Raw genomic sequence first — 23770 nt, forward strand, 5'->3', positions numbered from 1 at the left:
TTTTTTTTTTAAGATGATGCATTTCACTGTTTAATTGCAGGATAGAGGATTTCTTAGAATAATAATGATAATTTATATGTGAAAGGTTAATTAAACCAAGCAAACCAGTAAAAAGCTACAGCAGAGAATTATGTGATGAGAGATAAAATTAGGCTGCTGGTTTGAAAATTGGATGCCTCAACCTCACCGCAAATGTGACTAAGGTCATTGCAGTCACTGGTCCTCAAATAATACATTAAGGCTGTGAAAGTCCTACAGTCTGGGCTATGCAGAACCCAAAAATATTTCTCTTGGAGATAATGAATCATTGGCCACGGATATGGTTCCACAGCTTTTTGTTGCCGATTATTGTAAATTGAAATCTTAATGTTTAAACTGTGATTCCTCAAGGTCACATTCATGTACTTAATTTTAAGCAGGCGAGTATGTCTGTTTTCTTCAGCTGGACTTTTCCAACACAGAAATTTTAACAGGTAACTCGGCAGAACTGGAGGTTCAATATATTTTGTTCCTAGTAGTGAAACTTTTTATTATCTCTTTCTTTTTATTTTTTAAAATTCCAGCCTGAATAAAGCTGGGAATGTGAACATGACAGTAAAAATCCAATTTTGTATTGGAATCCCATAGCCTTTATCTTTGTAAATTACTTTTGAGAACATACAATGTATCCAGATAGTATATCCTAATGCAATAAGCTACAGTAAGTTAGAAGACAAAAATCATTCCAAATGTAAACTTACCTGCATTTTTTTGGAAGATTTGTCTGTCCCTGTGCCTGGTGAGTCTGGCTGTAGATGGTGAGGCTATCCAAGAGCTAGTGGTGGAATTTATATCCAAATCTTGTCTTGATAATCAACAGATTTCTCTACTATTATTTCTGCTGTGCATGTCTACTGCCCTACCTACAAACCACAATCAAAAAGATTGTGGTTTTTTTCATTTTTCTAGCTGTAGGAGTCTTTACTTCTACTGAGTTTTCACACAGATACATTGGAGAAAAATGCTAAGTGAAAATACGTCCTTTGGCAACAAATCTGTCAGCATGTAAGAGCTTAAAAAAAGCCTTTCGTGTTCTTTTCTGTTCCAATCAATATCTTTTATATATATAGTAAAAATAATTTTTTGCAGTAGGAAATTCAGTGAACTTGTTAATTTAGTTGCACTGCATTTATTGTTATGATTGGTGTATTTCTTGTAGTGTTCTATGATTAAAATGAACAATTGCCATGCGTAGGTTTATAACATGGAAAATAACCTCTTAAGTGAAGTAATGTCCCAATGATCAGTTATAAGCTTACATGAAACCTAATTTGAGAGGTAATTTGTAGCTGAATGTTACACTTCTCTAATAATTTAAGTAAGAAGTTCAAGAACAATTAATTTAAATAGAGAAAATTGAACTTCAGACTCATTTATAGTTCTTCTTGCTCTATTAATCTATTACCAGGTGGCATAATCAGTAAAATCTCATTGATACAATTACCATGAAGTCTGCCATTTTGCTAATCAAACTGTATCGTTGGGTTTTCCAACAAGGTAGAAAATATTTGGGTAATTTTGCAATTATGAAAACATGTAATGTAGACTATTTTGTGAGTACAAACATAATTAAATCAATATTTTCTTTGCAAAACGAAATAGCCTTCTCCCTTGGCATCTGAACTTCAAGAGAGAATACCCAGGAGACATTAAGTTTGGTCTAACAGTAATTTTTCATGTGTGGAATCATTTAGGTAGTCTATTCTGTTCATCAAAGAACATTAGTATTTGCTTGGCTCCCTTGATTTCAACAGAACTAGTACATGTTTTAAGTGTTTTATGTATCTGTACTCACACACACATACACTCACACATACAACATGCATATTTAAGTAGTGGTATATTAAAATTGTCCCTAAAATAGAGTTTTCTGTGTAGTAGATAAATTGCAGCTGCAGTAGGTTTCAGACACATAATCCTGCAAATAATGCAGGAATACAGTGTGTACATGTTTATGTTATAAAATAACAATAATTACAGTAGACCTTAATAAGTAGTCCAATTAGCAGACACTAATGTAATGCTTTCTTTTGCAGCTCCGTAAAGCCATTATAGATCACATCTCAGACTCCTTCTTAGATACCACTGTTCCACTTTTAGTTCTCATTGAAGCTGCTAAAAATGGAAGAGATAAAGAAATAAAGGAATATGCTGCTATATTTCGGGAACATACCAGCAGGCTTGTGGAGGTATGTTTGACGCAGTTGCACTTTTTTTGAATATATGGTTTAAGTGGCTTGCCACTGTACATTTCCTTTGCTGGCAGATATCATAAAACAACCAAGCCTGACATTTCAGGAAATAATACATGAATGTCCTAGGGTAATAGCAAACATACTCCATTTTTTATATAATGGTATGCAGTAAGATAGTGGGTTTTGTGGTATCGGCATTTATATAGTATTTCATTGCACAGAAATTAGGTGGTAGGGAATTCTAATTCGAGAAATTAGTGTAAGCCTTTCCACAAAGATATTCAGTGGGAATTTGATCAAATGTGTGATTCTAAGGAGTGTTAGCTCAAAGTGTTCAGAATACTACTACCCAAACTACATGAGACACTGTATAAGTGTTAGTTGTTTGCCAGCTTTCTCACTTTGAAAGTTTATAGCCTGTGTAACGATATGCTGAAGAGGAAGTGGTGCTCTGACACACAGTTTAGAGCCATGAACCCTCTAGCAGACTGAAAGCATGTTGGCGTATATGCTGAATAAATTCACTCGCATACATTGTATACTCAGTATTCATTTCTAAAGGGTATAGTTCTTTATTATATCTATATATATTATATCTATATATATCTATAAATGATACTTCTTCATCACTTAGAAATTTGCAAATAGAATTGGAGGGAGATTTTAGTTTGTTGGATGATCAGTCCTGCAAACGTGACGAAATATTCACTGACTCAAACTCATTCAAAGCTTGAAACTGGAGTTTGAAACACCGCTGGAATACTGAAGTCATGGATTTTGCAGGAATATTCTCTCAAGTGCCTGTAAGGAATGCGTTGCTAATTTTTGTGGGCTTTATTAAGCTTTTAGTGCTTTTGTGTACAGTAATGCAAGAATGGGGAAAACCAATTAATTCACTCTGTGACTGAAAATTTACTTCGGAAAACTATTTGGCTCAGAATGAATTCATTAATTTTGGGTGATCTACAGATAATGAAAGAATAATAGGTAAACAGCTAAAGTAAAAGTAGGGTATTACATTTATGTTTCTCTTCATGGTCGTATAGTTACAGAATAAGACTAGTTATTATTCTCCGATTTACAAGTGTCTTATTTTGACCATGCTGCAAAATCAAATGAAAGCTAAAACACAAACTCAAAAGTTTTAAAAGTTTTTCAGATTTTTAATACTGAAGCTAAACCAGCCTGAAGTGGCTTGATTTTTAGAAAGGAAGGTGATCTCTGAAGATAAGGTAACTTTACTGAATTTGGAATTGGGTCCAGGTCAGCTGAAATACCCAAATCATTACTCAGTTTTGAAGATATGAACCTAAAAATTCAGTATTAATTTCCTTTCATGGGTTTGAATTTGTTTCCCAAATGCAAGGAATAGTCGGCATTAGGGTAGGTTTGTGATTAAAGGGGCTGATGGCTGCCCAGATACACTACCTAAAAAATCTACAAGGACATGTAGCAGCTGCCTGTGAACATAAGACTGCCCAGAAGATAGCTATCCTTAGCAATGTAGGAAAAACTATAGCAAAGTTTCACAATTCCAGCATAGTTACCACCTAGAAAGGGGGGGGGGGGGGGGAAGTCAAATGTCCTTTTTCAGCATAGACATTACTAGTCCATTTTGCAGTGTCCCTTCTGCAAAGTGATAACCAGACTAGACAGTGATGCCTCAAAAACTTAGAGATGGCCTTCATTCACCTCACTGAATGATTAACTTCAGAACCCTGTTTTTACCTAAACTTGTTACTTAACTGCTATTAAGCAAAGCAGTCTGAGAGTGTGTGTGTGTGCATATTTATATTTATGCTGTGACTTAATATGCTGCTTACAGTGAAGAAAACATACTTTTAAAAAAGTTTTAAGTAACTGGTTTTCAGAGAGACTGTACACAGTGCCACCTCCTATTGTTGAATTAGTTATTCCAAATTGGCCCTTTACTGGTGCTTGTATTGTATACTGCTATTGAAAATTAACGTAAAATAAAATTGAAGTTATCTTCTGGATATCTAATAGAACTGAAGTATCTTATTTAAAAGTTGCTTATATTAGTTTAATGCATTTACCAGTATCTCTGAGAGCTTGATTGAGGGCTTTTTGAGAAACTGTGCTGCTAAACTCTCCAGCAAATTAATTAGACAGTAGTTGTACTGCATCCATCACTGCTAGCCTATCAGATGTAAAACAAAACAAAAATGAAAAAATATTAACAGCTAAGCAAGTGGCCACACAGGGGCTTCGTACATATAAACAGATTTATCTGATTTTTAAGAAAAATTCAGTCATTTCCAACAGCATCATCAAAGAAAAATAATTATGGTAGCTGTTTTGTGGAAAGTATAATACCAATTCAATTGATATAAATGGAATAGCATTTAAATACATTAGAGCTGTAAATTGGAAGCATATTTTAGTTTTTAGTGGCCTAAAACCTGTTAAGCTGAGAATATATATATATTTTTAACTTGACAATGGTAGAGCACTGCATTGTGTTGCTTTAGTTTGTCAAGGAATATAACAAATAGATAGACTTAGATCTTACTAATCTTAGTTTTCACAAGTGTACGTACTTCAGAAATACACACATACTTCAGAAACTGAGAAGTGGCAAATACGTATGGAGCTTGGTTTCCAACTGAACACGGTACCTTGGGTAATGGATATTCTACAGAAATCAGGTATAGCTAAAAGTGCTACCATAATCAGGGAGCCTGACCCTGCAGGAAGGATAGGACAGATAGAAAGGAGATGAGTGGCTTTGAATCCTTGCTACTTCTGTTATCCATTTATTTATCAAAGAATTTACTTTTTCATGGTGAAACTTCTAATGTATAAACGTCACCTGTCCCCTTTGGGACAGCTGCCCAGCCTTTTGCCAGGGATATGTTTTATAACATGGTGTTGTCTGCCATCTGTAAGATTTTGAGTTGGGTGACAGGTTAATTCAAGATCCAACCCTGTACAACATTTCCACAGTTTATGAGAAAGTTGTCAAGCATCTTTGTATTTTATTAGAAGGTTCTTAAATGACAGTTAATGAATTGCATGTTTGCAGGAGAGTCCTCACATTCACTCCTTTGTTATATATTTCCTTCACTGTTATAAAAGCCAACAAACAAATCCCCTTACAACTTTCAGGTTATGAAATACAAATCTGGAAAGCTAGTCATGTATGCTATTGCAGAATTGGGCTTGATCTTTGCAACTGAGAATAACTTAAGTCGAGTATTGAAATGCAAGATCATGGGTGGCATATACCTGGCTATGGAATACTAACGGAGACAATAGTTGATGGTAAAATATTTAAAAAGCTAAACAACTAAGAAAAAATTTTTGCGAAAAATGGCATACAACAGTAACTGTATTAGAGAAGGCTGGTAAGTGAGGTAGATGAGACATCAGACAATTGTAATATAACTATGAAGGCAGTTTGACCATCTACGTGTAGTTGTGACATCCAAGGAGTTGGATGGATTTTGGGCACCAAATGATACACCAAAGGCCAGTGATGCAAGCAAGACTGCCCATATGGTTAAATACAAAACACCTTATTTATCAGAAGAAAAAAGTTTTTTTCTTTTATCAGATGCAAATAACCTCTATGGAACATAGGACATAGTGAAGCTGCTTGCAAGCATTGAGTCATGAAAACCAGCTCAGATGCTGGCAATCCCTAGTTTTTGTCTTGGAGAACAAAAGCTAAGAAAAAACCCCATTTACATTCTGACTGTCCTTTTTTTCTCAAGGTAAAACACCCTAGGTGTGGATCTGAGCCCATTGTAAACCTTTGACGTCCATAATATCCAGTGGTAAAGAATTTCAGAGCTTGACTATGTGTTGTGCAGAGAAGTATCCGTGAAACCCCTGCATGATCATTTCATTTGCTGTCTCTGAATTCTTGTATCAGAAGAGAAGATGAGCACCAGTCCCTATTTTCCTTCTCCATGCCACTTACAAACCTCTGTCATACCCTCCTTCAATTGTCTCTTTTCCAAATTGAGTATTTCTGGTCTTTTTAAATTTTCTTTGTTTGGAATCCATAAAAGGATCACCTTGCTACCTTCCCTGTACCTTTTCCAGCATCTTCCATCTCATGAGGTGATAGGTCAGAACTGTGAATGCTATTCAAGATATTTCATGATGTTCTCTGTTTCCACATCTATTTAATTCCTAACGGCGCTTCTTCTCAGATGACTGCTGAACATTAAACTGCAACTTTCACAGAAAGTTTATGTGACAATCCCAAAATCTTATTCCTGATTAGTACTAGTCTGCTGAGGTCCATCATATATATGTAATACTGGATTATTTTTTTTTCCAAAATGACTCACTTTGCATCTGTCTAGATTGAATTTCATCTTCTGTGTTATCATCTAGTCATCTAGTACCATGAGGTCCTTTTGCAAATCTTCATTAGTTCTTTTATTTATTACTCTGAATAACTTGGTAAAAGATGCGTAAAAAAAATTAATAAAAAGTTAATGCAGACACTGTGACCACAAGGAGATTTCTGGCTTATGGCTTTCTCCCAATTTCCTGCTTATTTGTTTCTGAGGTTGAAAAAAGTGATGCTAATCTATCTGTATCAGCTGAGAATTACTGGTTACTCAGCCACCCCAATTCTTGGAGGAGTCATAGGATCTACATGCCTGGATCTCAGTACTGCATACACAGTACAATTAATAGTCTAGCTCTTTCTTGACAACCTCAGGTAACCAGGCATTCTTCCATTGCCTCCATGTATGGAAACAAGTCCGTCCGTTTCTGTTTGATTTTGACATTGCTCTTCTAAAAGATATTTATGGCATAGGAAAGCTTTATGACTATTTCCTTTTCACCATAGAAAGGTAACTTTTTGCAGTTGAAGATATGTGCTGTGAAATCAGCTGCATGTACTGTCTGCTGAAGTTTAATTCTCTCCAAACTAAGGAAACAGTGTTTTTGAAAAATGTAGCTTTTCCTGAATCCAGTCATGATTCAACTTCAGTAGGTCTCCTCTTTAAAAAGCAGTGTCTCAGCTCTATCCTGTCAAACACACTGTTCCGGCTAAACATGTTCCACACACCTACGAGGCTTCAGACCAACATTGTTGAGCTGGGGTGATGATGTTAGTGTTGCACCAATGATTAATTTGATAATATCAATTTAAAAATGGAGACAGGACAACATATTGTAATAAAGAGATGATATTGCATTCTCAAAATAATCAGTGAGCCATAATTTGAATCAGCATAGTTTTATTACCTACTCTAGTATGTCCTTTGTAAATGTTAATATACACTGTTATTCTATGACTTTGTCAGTTGTAAATGGTGTTTTGTTGCCATATTGATAAAACCATCAGTGTTTAATTTTCCTTCCATGGTATTTCACTTGATTGCAGAAATTTGCAAAATAAATTTCTGAATCTGGTCCACAAAGACTTGTGTATTTGTGTAGTTAGAACTCCATCACATAAAAATCGATTTTAGCCAGCAAGTCCAACAGCGATAGATAATGCAATGATTTTGATGTTCCAAGATTAGGATGTAAGTCCATTTTTAAGTAAAACCATTGATATTTGTGTTATTTCCAGTTTAAGCATTTACTTGTCCGCTCAAATTAAAACATGTACTAACAATACTGGCCCCCCTCCCCGGTACCCACCAGTATCACTTCACTTGTCGTTTTGCTTGGTTTGTCTTTTTTTGAAGTTGAAAAAGTCAGGTAGGTATTCTGATATTTGATTGTGTTGGTCTTTTTTCAATTTAAAACCTTATTTACCCTGTTTACTCTTAACCCAAGATAAAGATTTCCCAGAGAAGATTTATCTTGCTTATATTAAGTGCCTGTCTCTCCTTTGACTAAATGACTAGTTTAGTCAGGATGTCTAATTTCTAGATAGCTGGAGTGAGGTGAGATGAATTGTAGCTTGAGAGATGAGTTTTTTCTATTTTGAGACATACATTATGTTGCATTTTCTTATGCTCCATATAGCAGTTTTTAATCAGGTGTATCCTGTTTTTCAGTGCATTTTTTGCATCTGTTTTTGAAAGATCAAGGATGTTTGAATAGTAGGTTATGATATTGTTTTGTATATAAATACAATAGACTGAGTTGGACATTATAAAAACAAAAGGTCATCTTCTCACAAAGGTTTCTCCAACAATGAATTTGATATGGAAATTAGAAGTACTACTTGAAATATCAAAAGAGATTTTCTGTGGTTTCTATTTTAATCTGGACATGAAAACTTCTCAAATAGAAACAATAGGTCTTGAGAAAGAACATACTTTTTTTTTCCTCTTTGAATATGAAATGTTAATTGAGCTAAGCTAAATTGCCCGCTACACTGACTCGCTGCTCATATTGTAATTTAAGAAACAAACAGTATCCTTATAGGCCAGTGACCTTTGTAAATCAGCTTGAGGATTAATCTCTCTTACAAATATCTTTCTTCTGAATTAACATTTGGAAGTTACAGTCTTTCCTTTAAAAAATTATTTAAGACATAACAATATAATACAGTTCAGAAGTATGTATATAAATTCAGTGAAGTACAAAACATCAGTGAAATGGAAAGACACCACCACACCAGATCTGGGGCGATGATGTTTCCAAAGGTAGTAGCAGCTACAGGTAATACCTTCTTCCTTGTTTTCTTATGTTTTCTCTCTCCTGAGTTTATTAACTACTCTGTGCTCTTACCCTAGAGGTTCTAGCTTCTGTTAAAAAATGCATACACTTGGGATGTTAGCCACACTTATCAGGAATATTAGCTGGTGCTTTGAGGACAGTGCTAGTAGTCGAAAAGCTCAAACAGAGGCAAAGTATTTGAGATACCTTGGTTAACATCTTTGCACTATTATAGCTGCACAATAATTGCACAAAACAGAATCTCTTAGTTGTAAATGTGAATAGTATCTTCAGATATATGGAGGAAGTGAAATAGTCCTAGTTACACAGTAAAAAGAAAAAAAATTAAAATGCCCACTTTGGCTATTATATTGAACACTTCCCATATATGAAATGGACCTCAGCAGCTGAAGTATTTTCATGAGTACCAAGGGTCACATTAAACATTCTTCAGATGGAGGTTATTCTAGGCTACAGTGCCTTATATTGCTCATATACTGCATCAAATATTCGTAAGTCTGAATATTGATTTTGTGACACTGAAAAACTAGGCTATATTGCAGAATGAAAAAAGCAACCAGATTTGGGTTAAGATTCTGTCTGTACTCCATGTCTTTGTCTGTGAGCCTTGGCTAAAATAAATTCCCAAAAAGATACATTTCTGTTAGAAAATGCTTGTTATTAATTGGAATTCCTTATTATAATGCAGCAATTTTGATAAAAATATTTCAAAAAATGAAGATTAACTGCTTTGAGATTTCACACACTTAGGTTTTGCTTTGAAATGCCTTTTAATTTAAAACATTACAATTAAATTGCAAATCTAATTGAAATATTTGATTATATGGAAACATTTTTGAACAGTCTTGTCTTCTAGGAAATTTCAAAATTAGCTCTGAATATAAACACTATTTAAAATTATGAAAATTACAACAAAATAATACCCTAGGGTACTTGGTTGTATTTTATAGTCTCTTGTAAGACATGCCTGTTTTTAGTGAATATAGTGTTCTGGCCTGTGGTCACTTCTATCAAAGACCAAAACAAATTCTGATATTGAGAGAACAAGTACGTAGAAGTGAACAAAAGATAGGTAAAAAGGAAGACTGAAATGTTACATCAACGCAAGGAAAAAAGCAGACCCTCTGTAACTAGAAATTTCTTGTTTGGGAAAGCTGACAGGCTGTTCTCCTGAGCTGATCTATCAGAGAGATGTAATGCTTTCTGAGAGGAGGAGTGATAGGCTGGGTGAACTTGAGATTAAAAAAGGAATCTGATGGGAGCAGGGAAGAATCCTCTGATTATCTTTTCTTTTGGCACAGATGCAAATCTCCCACTGCAGTGTTTAAAGGTCAGCTGTATCAAGCAGAGGCTGAGAGATTTAATAGGAGAAGTGGAGGCGATGATGAAGTGAACTTTGTGTTCTTCACCTCTTCTCTCAGTACACGAATATATCATATTCTCTGTAGTTTGATCTAATAACACTGACTTCACATCTACTACTCTGATACATAAACTTGAGGGTTTAGCCTATTGCCTAATTCTTGCCCTTGTGTTTTTCAGTTTTGACTGTATTCCAATATGACAATGCTGGCTTCTAGGAATTAGGATTTCTAAGGTTGAACCTGTTACGAACAATGGACAGTAACAGACAGCATTTAAGTGCATCAGTGTTGTAATGTGTTGATATAGAACAGCAAAGGCAGGCAGGACATACAGAGTGTTGTTAAAAAACAAGTTTGCCAGTTAATATAAAGATTTCCAGTGCAGGAAATCCAGCACATCTATTGAAGATGAATTTTCTATAAGAAATCATTCTTTTTAAATGAAGTTAAAAGATGTAAAGGAGAAAACACCTTGAGTTATAAAAATACATATAGAGAAATAAATTGTTTTGTCACTTTCTAGTTGAACAAGATACAAGATGCATAGGAATAAACTATACAAAAACTGACAGAATCTTAAAGTTAATTTACTTTATGAAAAAAATTATTAAGATCTTGAATAAAATAACTTGCTGGCTCTTGTTACTTCAGCTACTTCTAAAACTAGCTTTTAAAAAGATGAGACTGATGTCCTGAATGTGTTGGGAGACTTTGCTTCACAGGTTATAATTTGGGTCCAGGAACTCCTTGCTTAATAAAGGGCTCCTGGCCCCTTACCTGGGGAGGTTGTCTCTGTCTCTGGATAGCAGAGCACAACAGTGAGGATAGGGGAAATTCATTTAAACCACCTTCACTGGAGAGTTCATAGCTTTTTGCCACTTTAACATGATCAAACTATTGTGTGTGGAATGACTGCAGTCTGGGATTGGCACCTTTATTATTTTAAATTTAAGTATAAATATTTTTTTAGTTTGTTGGTTCAGAGCCTTTCCTATTTACCTAAGAGTTGGACCCAGAAAATGTGTTTGAACTGATGTGAGCCAAACTCATGGAATTGCTCATCCTTCACAGAAATTAAGTTCCTCAAAGGTAGCATTTATTTCATTTGTGTTTCAATAGCACGCTGGAGACTCCAAGAAATATCTGGGTCCCTAGATTTGGGAAAACAGATGAAACAGATAAACTGTAGAAGGACACAGAAAGGGAGAATGAATCTGTCATGTGGATCAATGACAGAGCCTGCAATAAAACAGAGATAAGTGAATTTAGCTAACTCAAAATCAGTCACCATTAAACTCAATTAAGAATGTCCATGCAAGGGTTCATCTGAATTAACTCCTTCTATTTAGAAAACCATTAATTCATGCAATTTCTATAAAGAAATTGAGGTTTGAGATTATACGTAGATATAAAAATTATTTTTCGTTCAATGCTATTACAAATACAATGCCATTTCAGCAAACAACACGGAAGACTTACATATGGTACAAATGAAATGTTTTCAGGTTAAACATATTAATCAAAATGTTCGCAAAACCCAGCACAGTGGAAATAATAGCAAGTATTTGGTAACTAAAATGAATCTATATTGACAATAACTTAATAAGCATGCTACAACTCTTCCTTTCTCTCAAGCAAAACACAGGGCCACTGGCTCTTGAACTAAAGCTTTCTACATCTGCCTCTTATGGAGAACAGCTCCCCCAAAAGTCAGTTTCAACATGGAATCTGCAACTTAATTGTGTTCAGTTGCTTTTCATTTTCTATACAAACAGTAAATATTTCTCTTCAAGTACAATGGGAAAATTATCACTACTTCAATCTGATTTATTGACATATATATAAAAGATGATAGCTCTTATTTGCCACTTTGTCTGATTTTGTATGTAATTTGCCACATCTTTCTATGACAAATTAAATATACTGACCCAGAAAATGGGGTTCTGAGAGCAACTCACCATAGCTCTGAAAGACGCAGGCAAAAAAAACTTAAAAAAGTCATCTCACTCTTGTGCTTTCCTGAGTCTAGTCTACACAACCAACCTTCAAGCAGCCTGTGACGGCTATTATTTTAACCTCTGAACATCCAGTATATAAGGACTACGTTCCTTTCCATTACTTCTCTTTTACTCAGAGCCAAGGATCATGGGAATTCTGAAAACCAACAAAACCCCCCAGATTTGCCATCCAAGGTAACACTTACATAGTTTCCTGTCAGATAGCAACTTAATCTAAAATGGAATTTAACAATCCATTAATGAATTTGGCTTTACAAAGTACAGCATATACAAAGTACTGTCAGCTGGAAGATTCTGATTCCTTTCTACCACCTTCAAAGACAATAGGGAATTGAGTATTCTCAGCACTGCACCCATTTCTATGGGTTTTCCTCCCAGACTGGTAAACACTAAATAAAAATAACATTTTAATGCTTCATTACTAGTTCTTTAGTATTGATTTTACTGAGCTATTGAAAAACAAAACTAATTCTGACAGTGGCAGAACTCCATAACAACTGCATGTGTAGAGGTCAAACTGACAGATTACTGGAACATCTTTATAAACGTTCCCGATATCAGACGAGAGCAGAATCTTTTATCACTCTTCTTAGGAGCATAATCAGAAGACAAGAAACAGGAATCCTGTTACGTAGAAGTTTTTAGTTTCAGACAGTTCAATGCTAACGAATTTCATCCCCAGACGTAAGATCCAAGCCTAGGGCTTGTCATTTTTTTGCTGGCACTTTTGTTGTTACTATTCTTCTTTAACCCATAATATACTTTCAGTGGTATCACCATATAATCCCATCTGTGTCAAAATAGCAATTGAAGATCCTAAGTTGAAGAGTATATCATCATCCCTATTTTTGCATTACAGTTTAATTTCTATTAGTCATGTACATAAGCATACACAGCAGCTGTCACTAGAATGCAGGATCCTGTTGTACAATACAATCTGTGGACACAGAACTTAAGTGTGGTTTTCTGCTTGAAAGAGCATATATCTAAGTGTGAAACACGAAGCGGTTAGCATATAGAGATATGCATGCAGAATATTGGTCAGCGTTTTGGGAATAAAATGTACCTGTCAGCAGACTAGGAGGATATTTTTTGTGAGTAAGATCAGCACTTTTAAGCACGATCAGTATTTATGAATGGGAAGTGGATTTTCATTACATTACCATACTAATTTCTATAATAGTCTGTGCTGACAAACTGACTCTCCTGTCTTATCACACACACTTTTTTTTTAACTCTTATTTAGCTAGTTAACACAATGCTTTATTTTTGAGAGGAAAAACACCTTCAGTTTGCTAATTTCTATGCATCCTCAGTTTGTGTGATTCAAAATTCCCATTCAGCACTCCCCTGTTTTTGTTTTTTGACTTTCTCACTTTGAAGAGAGACTGCAAGAGTGCCTCTTCAGGCAGGGTTTAGTTAATGGTACATCCTTGAAATCTGGGCAGTGGAGCTTCCTTTCTTGTAGGTTCTTCATTGCTGCAGTTCAATTAAATCCAAAGATCTTAGCGGATCCATTTTAGCAATCCAACTGCTGACCACTAATTTTAGCAAATCTGTGATTAGATAGGTCTGTAGCAAGCAATACTAATCTAACTACAAAACCAGAAAATACACTTCCTTATTTTACTTACAGATAATTTTTTCTGCAACTTTTTTTAAAAGTCAAACTTTTAATGTCTGAAACACAAATTTAATGCCAGTAAGCCCAAGAGTTAGGTCTAAACCCCTGCTTTCCAATTTCAGCAAGAATTCATTTCTGGGCTGAAGGCTGCAAGAGTCCTTCAGCAAACCGACCTGCTTGTCAAGATGATGTGACAGCTGCCAATAAACAGCAGAGACAGCCTTACTGGTTACAGCCTACAAACCCTCTGTTGTCCAGTGTTGCTCTGGTTGGTTGGTTGTTTGCAGAGAGCATGCAAAAGGGAAGTCAAAAGATGGTAATGGCATTTGTGGGAGGTGTGTGGAATTATTTCTAAAATGAAAGGCAGCACAGGAAAAATGCACAAATGCTTTTAATGCAAAAATGCTTTAAATTCTAATAGAAGCAGCCTGGCAACAGTAATTGAGAGGTGGCAGGCAGATGGAAGGAGGCCTTTAAAGACAGGTAGCTTGTTTTTGATGTATTGGAGCTGGTAGATGGATGCTTAATGGAGAGTTAATGTGGTCAAAATAGTGAATTAAGAAAATTAATTCAATAAAATTAGCTTAAAGTCGAGCATGTACTTCTAAGCGTATGTCAACTTTAAGACTTTGAACCTTGCTATTTTGGGCGTCACAAAGTTCCAGCATGTTGCAGCAAGTCCTGAATTCATAATGTGAGAATTTTTGCACTTTTATGTAATTAATCAAATAAGGCCCAACTTTCCTATTACTGATTGAGCTTCAGGTGATAAATGGTGACATTTTCATTAATCTTCTTAATCACAGCCTCTATTGCCTAAGTGTGAAGCAAGGGAACAAAAGATAAACAACCCAAAGATTTATCAGACTTTCTGTGTCTGAGGGGCATATTTCAACAGCTAGAAATGTCAGCCACCTAGTACGGGGAGGCAAGGTATACTCTAGGTTATGTGAGCTCCAAAACAGAAAGTGTCTTCGTTCAACATGGACTCCTCATCATAATACAGCTGGTTAACATTTTTGCTGATAATGTAAAGACAGCTGACACAAGTGCAGTGGCAGTGACTTTTTTCTTGTATTACTGCAGAAACCAGATTTAGAAGTTCCTCAGAATATTAGAAATTGTGATAATTGTGATTCCATCTTACATCCCCAAAAGTCTCATAGTTTTGATAGTACTGATCTGTAATGAGCCAGTCATCTATAACAGAATAATTCTGAAGGTGCTAAAAAAGGCACACATAATCAAAATGCTGACATCAGCTTACTAAAGCTTGTGCTTCTTAAATGCCAAATATTTCTGTGGGTGTGTGTACTTGTTAGGGTGTTGTTGGTTTGTTTTTTTTTTTTCCCTTGGAATATGGATGCTGTGATATCTGGTGAAGGAGATTTATTCCTGTCGGTGGAGGTGCTGAATATTCTTTGTTCTACGTGACCCTCTATGCAAATTGTCAGAAGTGCACCTATTAGAGGCTGTTGTTCTTCTGTCAAACGATCTGGCCCCTATTGGGTCAAATTGGCCAGTGGGATCTCAAGTTCTTGAGGACAGAGAAACATATCTGTATGTATAACATGTGTGTGTGTGCATATTTATGCATGTATGCATAGAGAATAGGTTTGCATTAATTTCACCTCTTTTGGAAACCAGATTTCTAGGCTAATACATGAGGTTTTGTTGTAAGTTGTTATTCCACAGGCTAAGAGAACTCAAGAGGCATATGGATGACAGGGAGGGGATTAGAGACAGCCAACATGGCTTCACAAAGGGCAAATCATGCCCGACTAATCTGGTTGGCCTACTATGATGGAGTGACTGTGTTGCTGAATAAGGGAAGAGCAACAGATGTCGTCTGTCTTGACTTTTGTAAACCTTTGACACGATCCCATACAACATCCTTGTTGCTAAATTGGAGAGGTAAGAGTGCAAGGGATGGACTATTTGATGGATAAGGACTTGGCTGGATGGCTGCATCCAAAGAGTTGCAGTCAACGGCTTAGTGTCCAAATGGAGATCAGTAACAGGTTGTCCTTCAGGGGTGCACATTGGGACCAGTACTGTTCAATATCTTTATTAATGACATTGACAGTGGGATTGAGCGCACCTTCAGCAAGTTTGCTGATGACACTAAGCTGGTGCAGTTGATACGCTTGAGGGAGGGGATGCCATCCAGAGGGACCTTGACAGGCTTGAGGAGTGGGCCCGTGCGAACCTCTTGAAGTTCAACAAGGCCAAGGGCAAGGTCCTGCACCTGGGTTGGAGCAATCACCAGTACCAGTATAGACTGGAGGATGAATTGATTGAGAGCAGCCCTATGGAAAAGGACTTGGCGATACTGGTAGATGAAAAATTAGGTATGACACAGCAATGTGAGCTTGCAGCCCAGAAAGCCAACCGTATCCTGGGCTGCATCAAAAGAAGTGTGGCCAGCAGGTCAAGGGAGGTGATTCTCCCTCTCTACTCCGCTCTCGTGAGACCCCATCTGGGGTACTGCATCCAGCTCTGGGGCCGCCAGAACAAGAAAGACGTGGACATGTTGGAGTGAGTCCGGAGGAGGGCCACAAAAATGATCAGAGGGATGGAACACCTCTCCTATGAAGAAAGGCTGAGAGAGTTGGGGTTGTTCAGCCTGGAGAAGAGAAGGCTCTGGGGAGACCCTATTGGGGCCTTTCAGTACTTAAAGAGGGCTTATAAAAAAGGTGGAGATATATTTTACTTTTACCGGGGCCTGTAGTGATAGGACAAGGGGTAATGGCTTTAAACTGAAAGAAAGTAGATTTAGATTAGATACAAGGAAGAAATTCTTCACTATGAGGGTGGTGAGGCACTGGAACAGGTTGCCCAGAGAAGCTGTGGATGCCCCATCCCTGGAAGTGTTCAAGGCCAGGTTGGATGGGGCTTTGAGTAACCTGGTCTAGTGGAAAGTGTCCCTGCCCATGGCAAGGGGTTGGAACTAGATGATCCCTTCCAACCGAAAGCATTTTATGATTTTAAGAGTATTTTGTAGCGGATCAGGCAACATGTTTGTTTGCTCAATTTAATCACTTTTCTAGGAATCTTTTTGGGTATTTTACCACTGCCAAATGGCTTTTGAACTAGTATTTTTTTCCCCCACTGTGATGCTTTTTACAAGACTGTACTTAATAACGTGAGTTCTTGAATATATTGAAATAGTGGAGAAATGTTCTCGTTCTGAAATGCAGTTTGTGCATTATACTTAGAGAAGCTATCTAATATCTTGTATTTGAGGCAAGAAAATAAAAAGGTAGGACAAATCCTTTCATAATACAGACTTAACAGCATAAATAAAATTAAAAGAATAGTGGCTGAACTCTCCTTAAAAAAAAAAAAGCAAGGAAATTATCAAGAAAACATACTATGGGAAGTCATGGACTAGAATTTCTGATCACAAAGAAGGCAAGTGATCTTTGTTTAACAGGGAAGTTGGGTGTTCTCGTTTGCGACAACTTGGCTGAGACAAAAGGCACCTACTGTTAGGTATTTCCCTTTGGTGTAATTCATCCTCTGCAGAAGCTCTTAAAAGAAACTGAACAACAAACTCAAGCAATATGCAATAATGTCAACATAGTTACTTCCAAGGAGATCACATTGCTCACATTTTAACATCATTATATTAAATGCTTTTTAATAACTGTTAGCCTAGTATTCAAAATACTGAGTTCATGACAAATTTCTAAAACTTTCTTCTGAAAAACACAGGCTGGTCTTGCTAGACGCAAGGAACCTCCTTGCTAGACTCTGTAGGACAGAATTAAAGTATTTGAGTATGTGTTCTCTTAAGGAACTGTCCTCAGTCACACCACTACCAGCTCTCTTTTATCCAACCGGTCCAGTAAAGGGACAGACAGACAGTAGTAGCCATATTGCATGTACTTTTGTGATAGGAAGTTCAGATCACCATTCTGAATTTTACTTAATTAACATGTACTCTGTCAGCCCTTTGTTAGGAATCATTTATAGGTTATAATTCTAGACTTCCTTGCACATAGATTTGTTTCCTTTGAAACATATTAGTAACCTCCACATCTCTTACTCTGTTGTTGGATGGATGTCTACTGTGCATTAGGATTGTTTCTTATCTGTGTATCGCTTTACAATGAATTCATTTGCTCTTTTTCAAGGCCAGTGTACCGTAAACAAAATACACTCTCCATAGGAGTTTTGTCAGTGAATTTAGTAGGGTGACAATCCTACACTTTGAATTCTATCCACATGCTTAAGCGTGACCCCACACAATGCCTCAGACTGCTCTGCAATCTGCAGTTTGGAGATCTGGATGACTTTATATGTAAGTTTTGGTTGCAAGGCTTATAAATGGTTTTAAGTGTTTTCCTTTGTGATCAATTTTACGTTTCCTAGAGATCACATTGCAAAAACGAGTCAAGGATTTCTTACAAAATATTTTATGACCCTTTGAAATCAGTTAATATGAAATAAAGACTTCCACTGACATAGAAACATTTTATGTTAGTACAACATTTATTCCATATAAACTACAGTAGCTGGCAGACCATCTCCAGCTCCACTTTAATTGGAATTTGCCATCTGTAGATGGCTTTCACAGTAGCTGCAGGAACGCAGCTCATGACACCATTCACAAAGAGAAGAAAAACTAATAAACCTGACAAAAATTACTTAGATATTCATTTAAGGGATAAAGGAAGGTTAAAAATGAACAAGAGGATTAATTTACAAGATATTTGAAATGTAGCCTATAGTGAATGCATAGGAATATACTGTAACGCAGTAATGACATAATGTGATAAGAATATGCTATGTGCCTGTGGCACAGATCAGATTTTTACCACTGGAGCGGTGTAACATTTATTTTGCTTTACGGACAACTCAGTTATTTAGTATACATACATGCATGTACTTCATTATGAGTGAATTATGGATTGTTTTATGAGCATTTCATAAAAAGCTTCCAAAGCATGTTTACAACTTTAAATTTCAATTTTAAATTTCGATTCACTTTCATGATGGAAAGTTTTTTGAATAGAGTTAGCACATACCCAGACCTCATGCCTATCCGGTATGGTTAGTTAATATTCAGCGAGAAGAAAACAAAACCATTGGCAGTAGGGAATCACGGTGCTCAGACTCTCTCTTCACGAAGCTACTCTTGCAGTGAAAAGGCCCTTTTAAGCTTTCCAGGCACGGGCCCTTTGCCCCGGCCCTCGGTGTCGCGAGAGCCGGGCCCGGCGCTGCCGCGCTCCGTACCGCGACGCCTCGCTTCCCGGCGGGGGAGCGCCACCTCCGGGCAGCGCCCGCCTCAGCCCCACGCCGGGCCGCGCGCCGCGCCCCTCCCGCCAGCCCGGCCGGGGCCTTCGCAGCCGCCAGCTCGCGCCTCTGCCCCGCCGCAGCGCCCCGCCTCCCGGCAACGCCCCGGCCCGCCCCGCTCCTTCTGGAAGGTTCCGTGGCCACCCGGCGGTTGTGGCGCGGCGGTGAGCGGCGGCAGGTCCTGCCTAGCGGGAGCGGGTGGGTTTGGTTGCACGTTTCTCTGTCGATCTCTTAACGTAGATTGTCAAACAGGCGTTTTCGTCTTCTGGGAGGAGAATTCCGCCGTTCCGAGTGCCGAGCTGCCGGGTGCTGAGGGGAAAACTGCGCGGGCAGGCAGTGCGCGGCCCAGAGCATGCAGGGCAATTCAGGCCGCTAAAAACTAGTAATATCTGTGGTTTTTCTTCCTTATCGAGTCGTTGATGTTAAGAGGTGTTTTCCTTTTGCAAGTAGTAAGCTCAACGGCCTTGTTTAAGGCCTAATTTTGTGCAGCATAAAATTAAAATATCAATTTGTGAGGCAACGATAGAAAACAACATATTAAGAAGCATCTTTTTTCCTAGGTTGCCAAATTTCCCGTTTCAGTTCTTCAAGTCAGAATGTTTGGCTTTTTTTGAGATGAAGGATTTAAGCAACAACAGCTTTTGGGAGCACTTGTGTGAGCAGCTGCTCACTGATGGAAGTAAGGGATATACAGTCCATATTTGTACTTAATTATTATGCATTATCCTTATGCTTAGAGCTGTTTGGTGATGGAGTGGTAAAGTAGTCCTTCTTTTCTGGATATTATTTTTTCAAGTCCTGTTCAAGGATAAACTAGAATAGACTGAAGGTCTTTATAATAACACTGGAAACGTTAAGGTATGTTGTATCCTGTGTAACTCTGTGTAATGAATGCATTTTTTGTTTATGGTAGATATAAATCTATGCATCTGTGTTCTGTGATTGTTTTTTGTCTTGAATGATGCTATATGAAAGGCTGTACCTTGGTTTCTGGTAATCATTAAGGTCGTCTTTTCTAGGAGGGTTCTTCTGAGTTATTTTCCTTTATTTTAATTCCAGGAAACGGCAGTTGTCAACATTTCAACTGTTGGAAAGCCTGGGAGGAAAAAATGAGTCGTCCAATTAATTATAAAGTGTAAACCCAAAAATCTTTCTGAAAATAAGATTCCCCCCTCCCCCCCCCATGTGCAAACACGGTGTGAGGATTGCACACCATTTTGCGCAATTGGTGCTATCCTGTCCCAAAGGTTGGAGAGAGAGAATTGGGCTGGAGAAAGATTTCAAGAATACTGAAATAGAGACGTAACTCATGACAAGTTGTGAAATGGGACTTTTCTTCTTCCTGAAAAATCAATATTTGAAAAGAATTCTTCAAATACATCTGATGTGTTTATTTTCGTGAGGTAGGAGGAGCTGGTGGTTGTGCATCACATAAGGTGCCTTAGGCTCTGACCTGCTTTCTTCAGTAAATTTCATCCTCTTTTAAATTGGAGATGGACCTTGTACTTGCTCTGGAAAGGCTTTCAAAGTGAATTCAGATATTGCCACAAGCTGAATCTTGAAAAAGTGGATGACACTTTTTTTTTTCTGTTTCTTTTTTTCTGTTTCTTTTTTTCTGTTTCTTTTTTTCTGTTTCTTTTTTCTGTTTCTTTTTTCTGTTTCTTTTTTCTGTTTCTTTTTTCTGTTTCTTTTTTCTGTTTCTTTTTTCTGTTTCTTTTTTCTGTTTCTTTTTTCTGTTTCTTTTTTCTGTTTCTTTTTTCTGTTTCTTTTTTTTTCTTTTTCTTTTCTTTTTTCTTTTTTTTCTTTTTCTTTTTTTGTTTTTCTTTTTTCCTTTCTTTTTTTCTTTTCTTTTTTTTCTTTTTTTCTTTTTCTTTTTGTTTCTGGAGGGCGGGAGGACCTGTGACTGCATTTTTGCATCAAGAAAATTAGTTCTTTGATAAAGCTTTTTTTTCCTTTTTGAGGAGAAGTCTTCTTAGGATTGACAATAAGAATGCCTAAAGTTTCAGGTTAATCCTTCCTGTCATGCAGTATGAAAAGATATGCAGCTTTATACTGTTTCCTAGTTTTGTTATATATTCATTCTATCTAGGTTTAAATTTGGATTTTCATTATAATACTAACCAATTCATACTATTAATAATAAATTAGCAAATACTGTCTTCATTGATATTGTGTTGTCCCAGTTTACTAACCATGTATGCTGGTATACATGGTTGAATGGTTTTGTGCATTTATTTTGCAGTACTGATTTGGTTCAGTTAAATATCTAGGGAGGAAAACAGTGTGTTTCTGGAAAGTCAGTGACATCTTTTGGTGCAAACCTTAACCAAAGTCAGTGATAGTATTTGGGATTTTCACAAGTAAAGTGAAATTAGAATCTTGTCCTATGCATTGGTAAATTGTAGTACTCCTTTGGTTATTGCTCGTATCATTGAACTTCTGTTCAGTAGTTTGCCGGGAAATAAAAAGTTGCTGCACTGATTTTGGGACTAAGGATCTAAGGTAGTCTTTTTGCTCTTAGTCCTGTGAACAGAAGGACAACCCATCATCATGAAATTTTGTTTGTTGTCTCAAAAAGAGATTACTTTTTTAAGAGAAATTGGACATGCTGAATTCTGTAGTAATTTTTAGAGGATAAACAGTTTGACTGATTTGTCACGTGCCATTTGTAACACAGTACTACGTCCTGCAGAAAATAAAGTAGGTACTATTAATGGTGGATGTGTGAAAATTAATACCAAAGTTTGTATGGCTGATGTGAGCTACTTTATTTCTGGTAATACGATGAATTGAATTTGTATTATTGAGTAAGTGTATGCTTGTATCTCCCTGTCTTGTTTCCTTTCAACTATGGAGAAGAAAGTGTTCTTTTGTTGCTGAAGAGTTCATTTATGCTTCTAGGTAATGTGCATTAACATTCTGCATGTCAAACTTTATTCAGCTATAGCTAACCTCAATGTGTTATTGTTGACTCTCCTATTATTCTCATTCTAGATTTGATTGTAAGTGCTTGAGCACCACACACGTCTATAGTTCTGTACCAGTAGTTAATAATGATGATAGTTGGGAATGAACTAGAATATAGATTAACTTTTGCTTCTTAATGCGAAAAATACACATTCCAGAAGCCTGAACTGCTATATACTTCCAATATTGCTGAAGCAGGTGGTCGATATTAATGTTAGATATAAAACGAATTGCCATACTTTCTGCGGAGGCAAAAGTTCAGCAAAGGGCTGATCCCGAGATGGATTAAATTCTGAAAGTATGTTTTGTCACACTGATCTTTCATTTTCTTTGATTATCTGTGGATTTGTTGGTGGGTCCCCCCGCCTTTATGATTGTTTTGTAAGTATTTGTGATACAGTATTTATTACATTTCTGAGTGGTGGTTCTTTGTAACTTTCCAGAGGTGAATTCTGTTTTTCATGTATTGTCAAATTAATTAACTTACGCTTAGTATGATTGACCTTTTATTTATAAAAATGTAAATCTGTAGCATGTATAACCAATCCAGGTGTTGCATCAGAACAATGTGCTTAAAGCATAGTTGTTTTTGTAAAAGGATAAATACCTAGCTTTTGTAGGGTAGTGCTTCTATTTTGAACTCTTTTAAGAACTGTTACATGAACTGTGTTTTTGTTTCTCATTCAAAAACAATCATTTAATGTTTTATTTGTCAGGTGTCCTACTTCTTCAAGGAGTTGAAAACATTTACATTGAACTGAAAGAATTTCTGGCGTTGTAACTAAGTGATTACACTGCTGGAAAGAAGTCTCTCTCTTCTCCTGCTCCACTAATATTTATTAACTGCTAAGTGAGAGCTCTGTGGTTTCATTTTGTTAGCATACTGAGTCTTCCTAGCTCACGCTGATTTAAATAATAGAGGGTGTATGCATCTTGGAGGAAATACTCTGCATCTCCTGGGATCGATTTCCATCTCAGTTAACCAGTCAGAGGCAAAGAGGTGAAGATTTTGATTCTGACAACAGGAGGAGTCTAAGATGCTAGGCGAAACAAAGGTCACCCGAGTACACTTGGGTATTGGTATGACAAAACCGTATGTTATTTCGTCTAACAGAAAAATCTTTAAAACAAGGGTAGTGGATGTTGTTTCGTAGACTATTTGAATAATGAGTAATAAGAAAATAAATGAGGATGTATTCATGAATATGTTTGGATCTTAGCTTTGTTTTATGGAGGAAAAGGGCCTGAAATCTTGAGTATTCTAACAACAGTTTATTATATGTGTTGTATTTGCTTCTTTATTATTTGGGTGCGGGAGATAGACGGTTTCATGCAGGGAGGAAAGGAAAAAAGAAATGTTCATGCAGAAGAGAAGAAATATTTGGGAATTTTACACTGAAAGACCTGAGAAGATACAAAAAGATTAGTTGATGGGGGGGGAACAGGCCTCTCATAAGATGGTATTTTATTTAAAAACTGGAAAATATATGGCATATTTGGAATTTGAGATGTTGTATTTGTTTTGAGAACTGGTTGATCCACCCTGATCTTTACTGGCTTTCACTGGTGATAGATGTTTATCAAATCCTGCTAGTGTCAGACAGGTCAATGTCAGAGCCCAGGTCACTAATGTAT

General features: G+C 36.8%; 1 protein-coding gene across 1 annotated transcript in view; it reads left to right on the forward strand.

Moving 5' to 3' along the window:
• The window catches only part of CTNNA3 (catenin alpha 3), a 524245-nt gene that overhangs the window by 304865 nt on the left and 195610 nt on the right, over positions 1-23770 (forward strand). Inside the window, exon 9 of the mRNA XM_075154246.1 lies at positions 2076-2228. Within this exon, the coding sequence (XP_075010347.1) occupies positions 2076-2228 (153 nt within the window). The remainder of the gene's footprint in view (positions 1-2075; positions 2229-23770) is intronic.

The sequence above is a fragment of the Calonectris borealis genome, chromosome 7, assembly GCF_964195595.1.
Source record: "Calonectris borealis chromosome 7, bCalBor7.hap1.2, whole genome shotgun sequence".
NCBI lineage: Eukaryota > Metazoa > Chordata > Aves > Procellariiformes > Procellariidae > Calonectris > Calonectris borealis.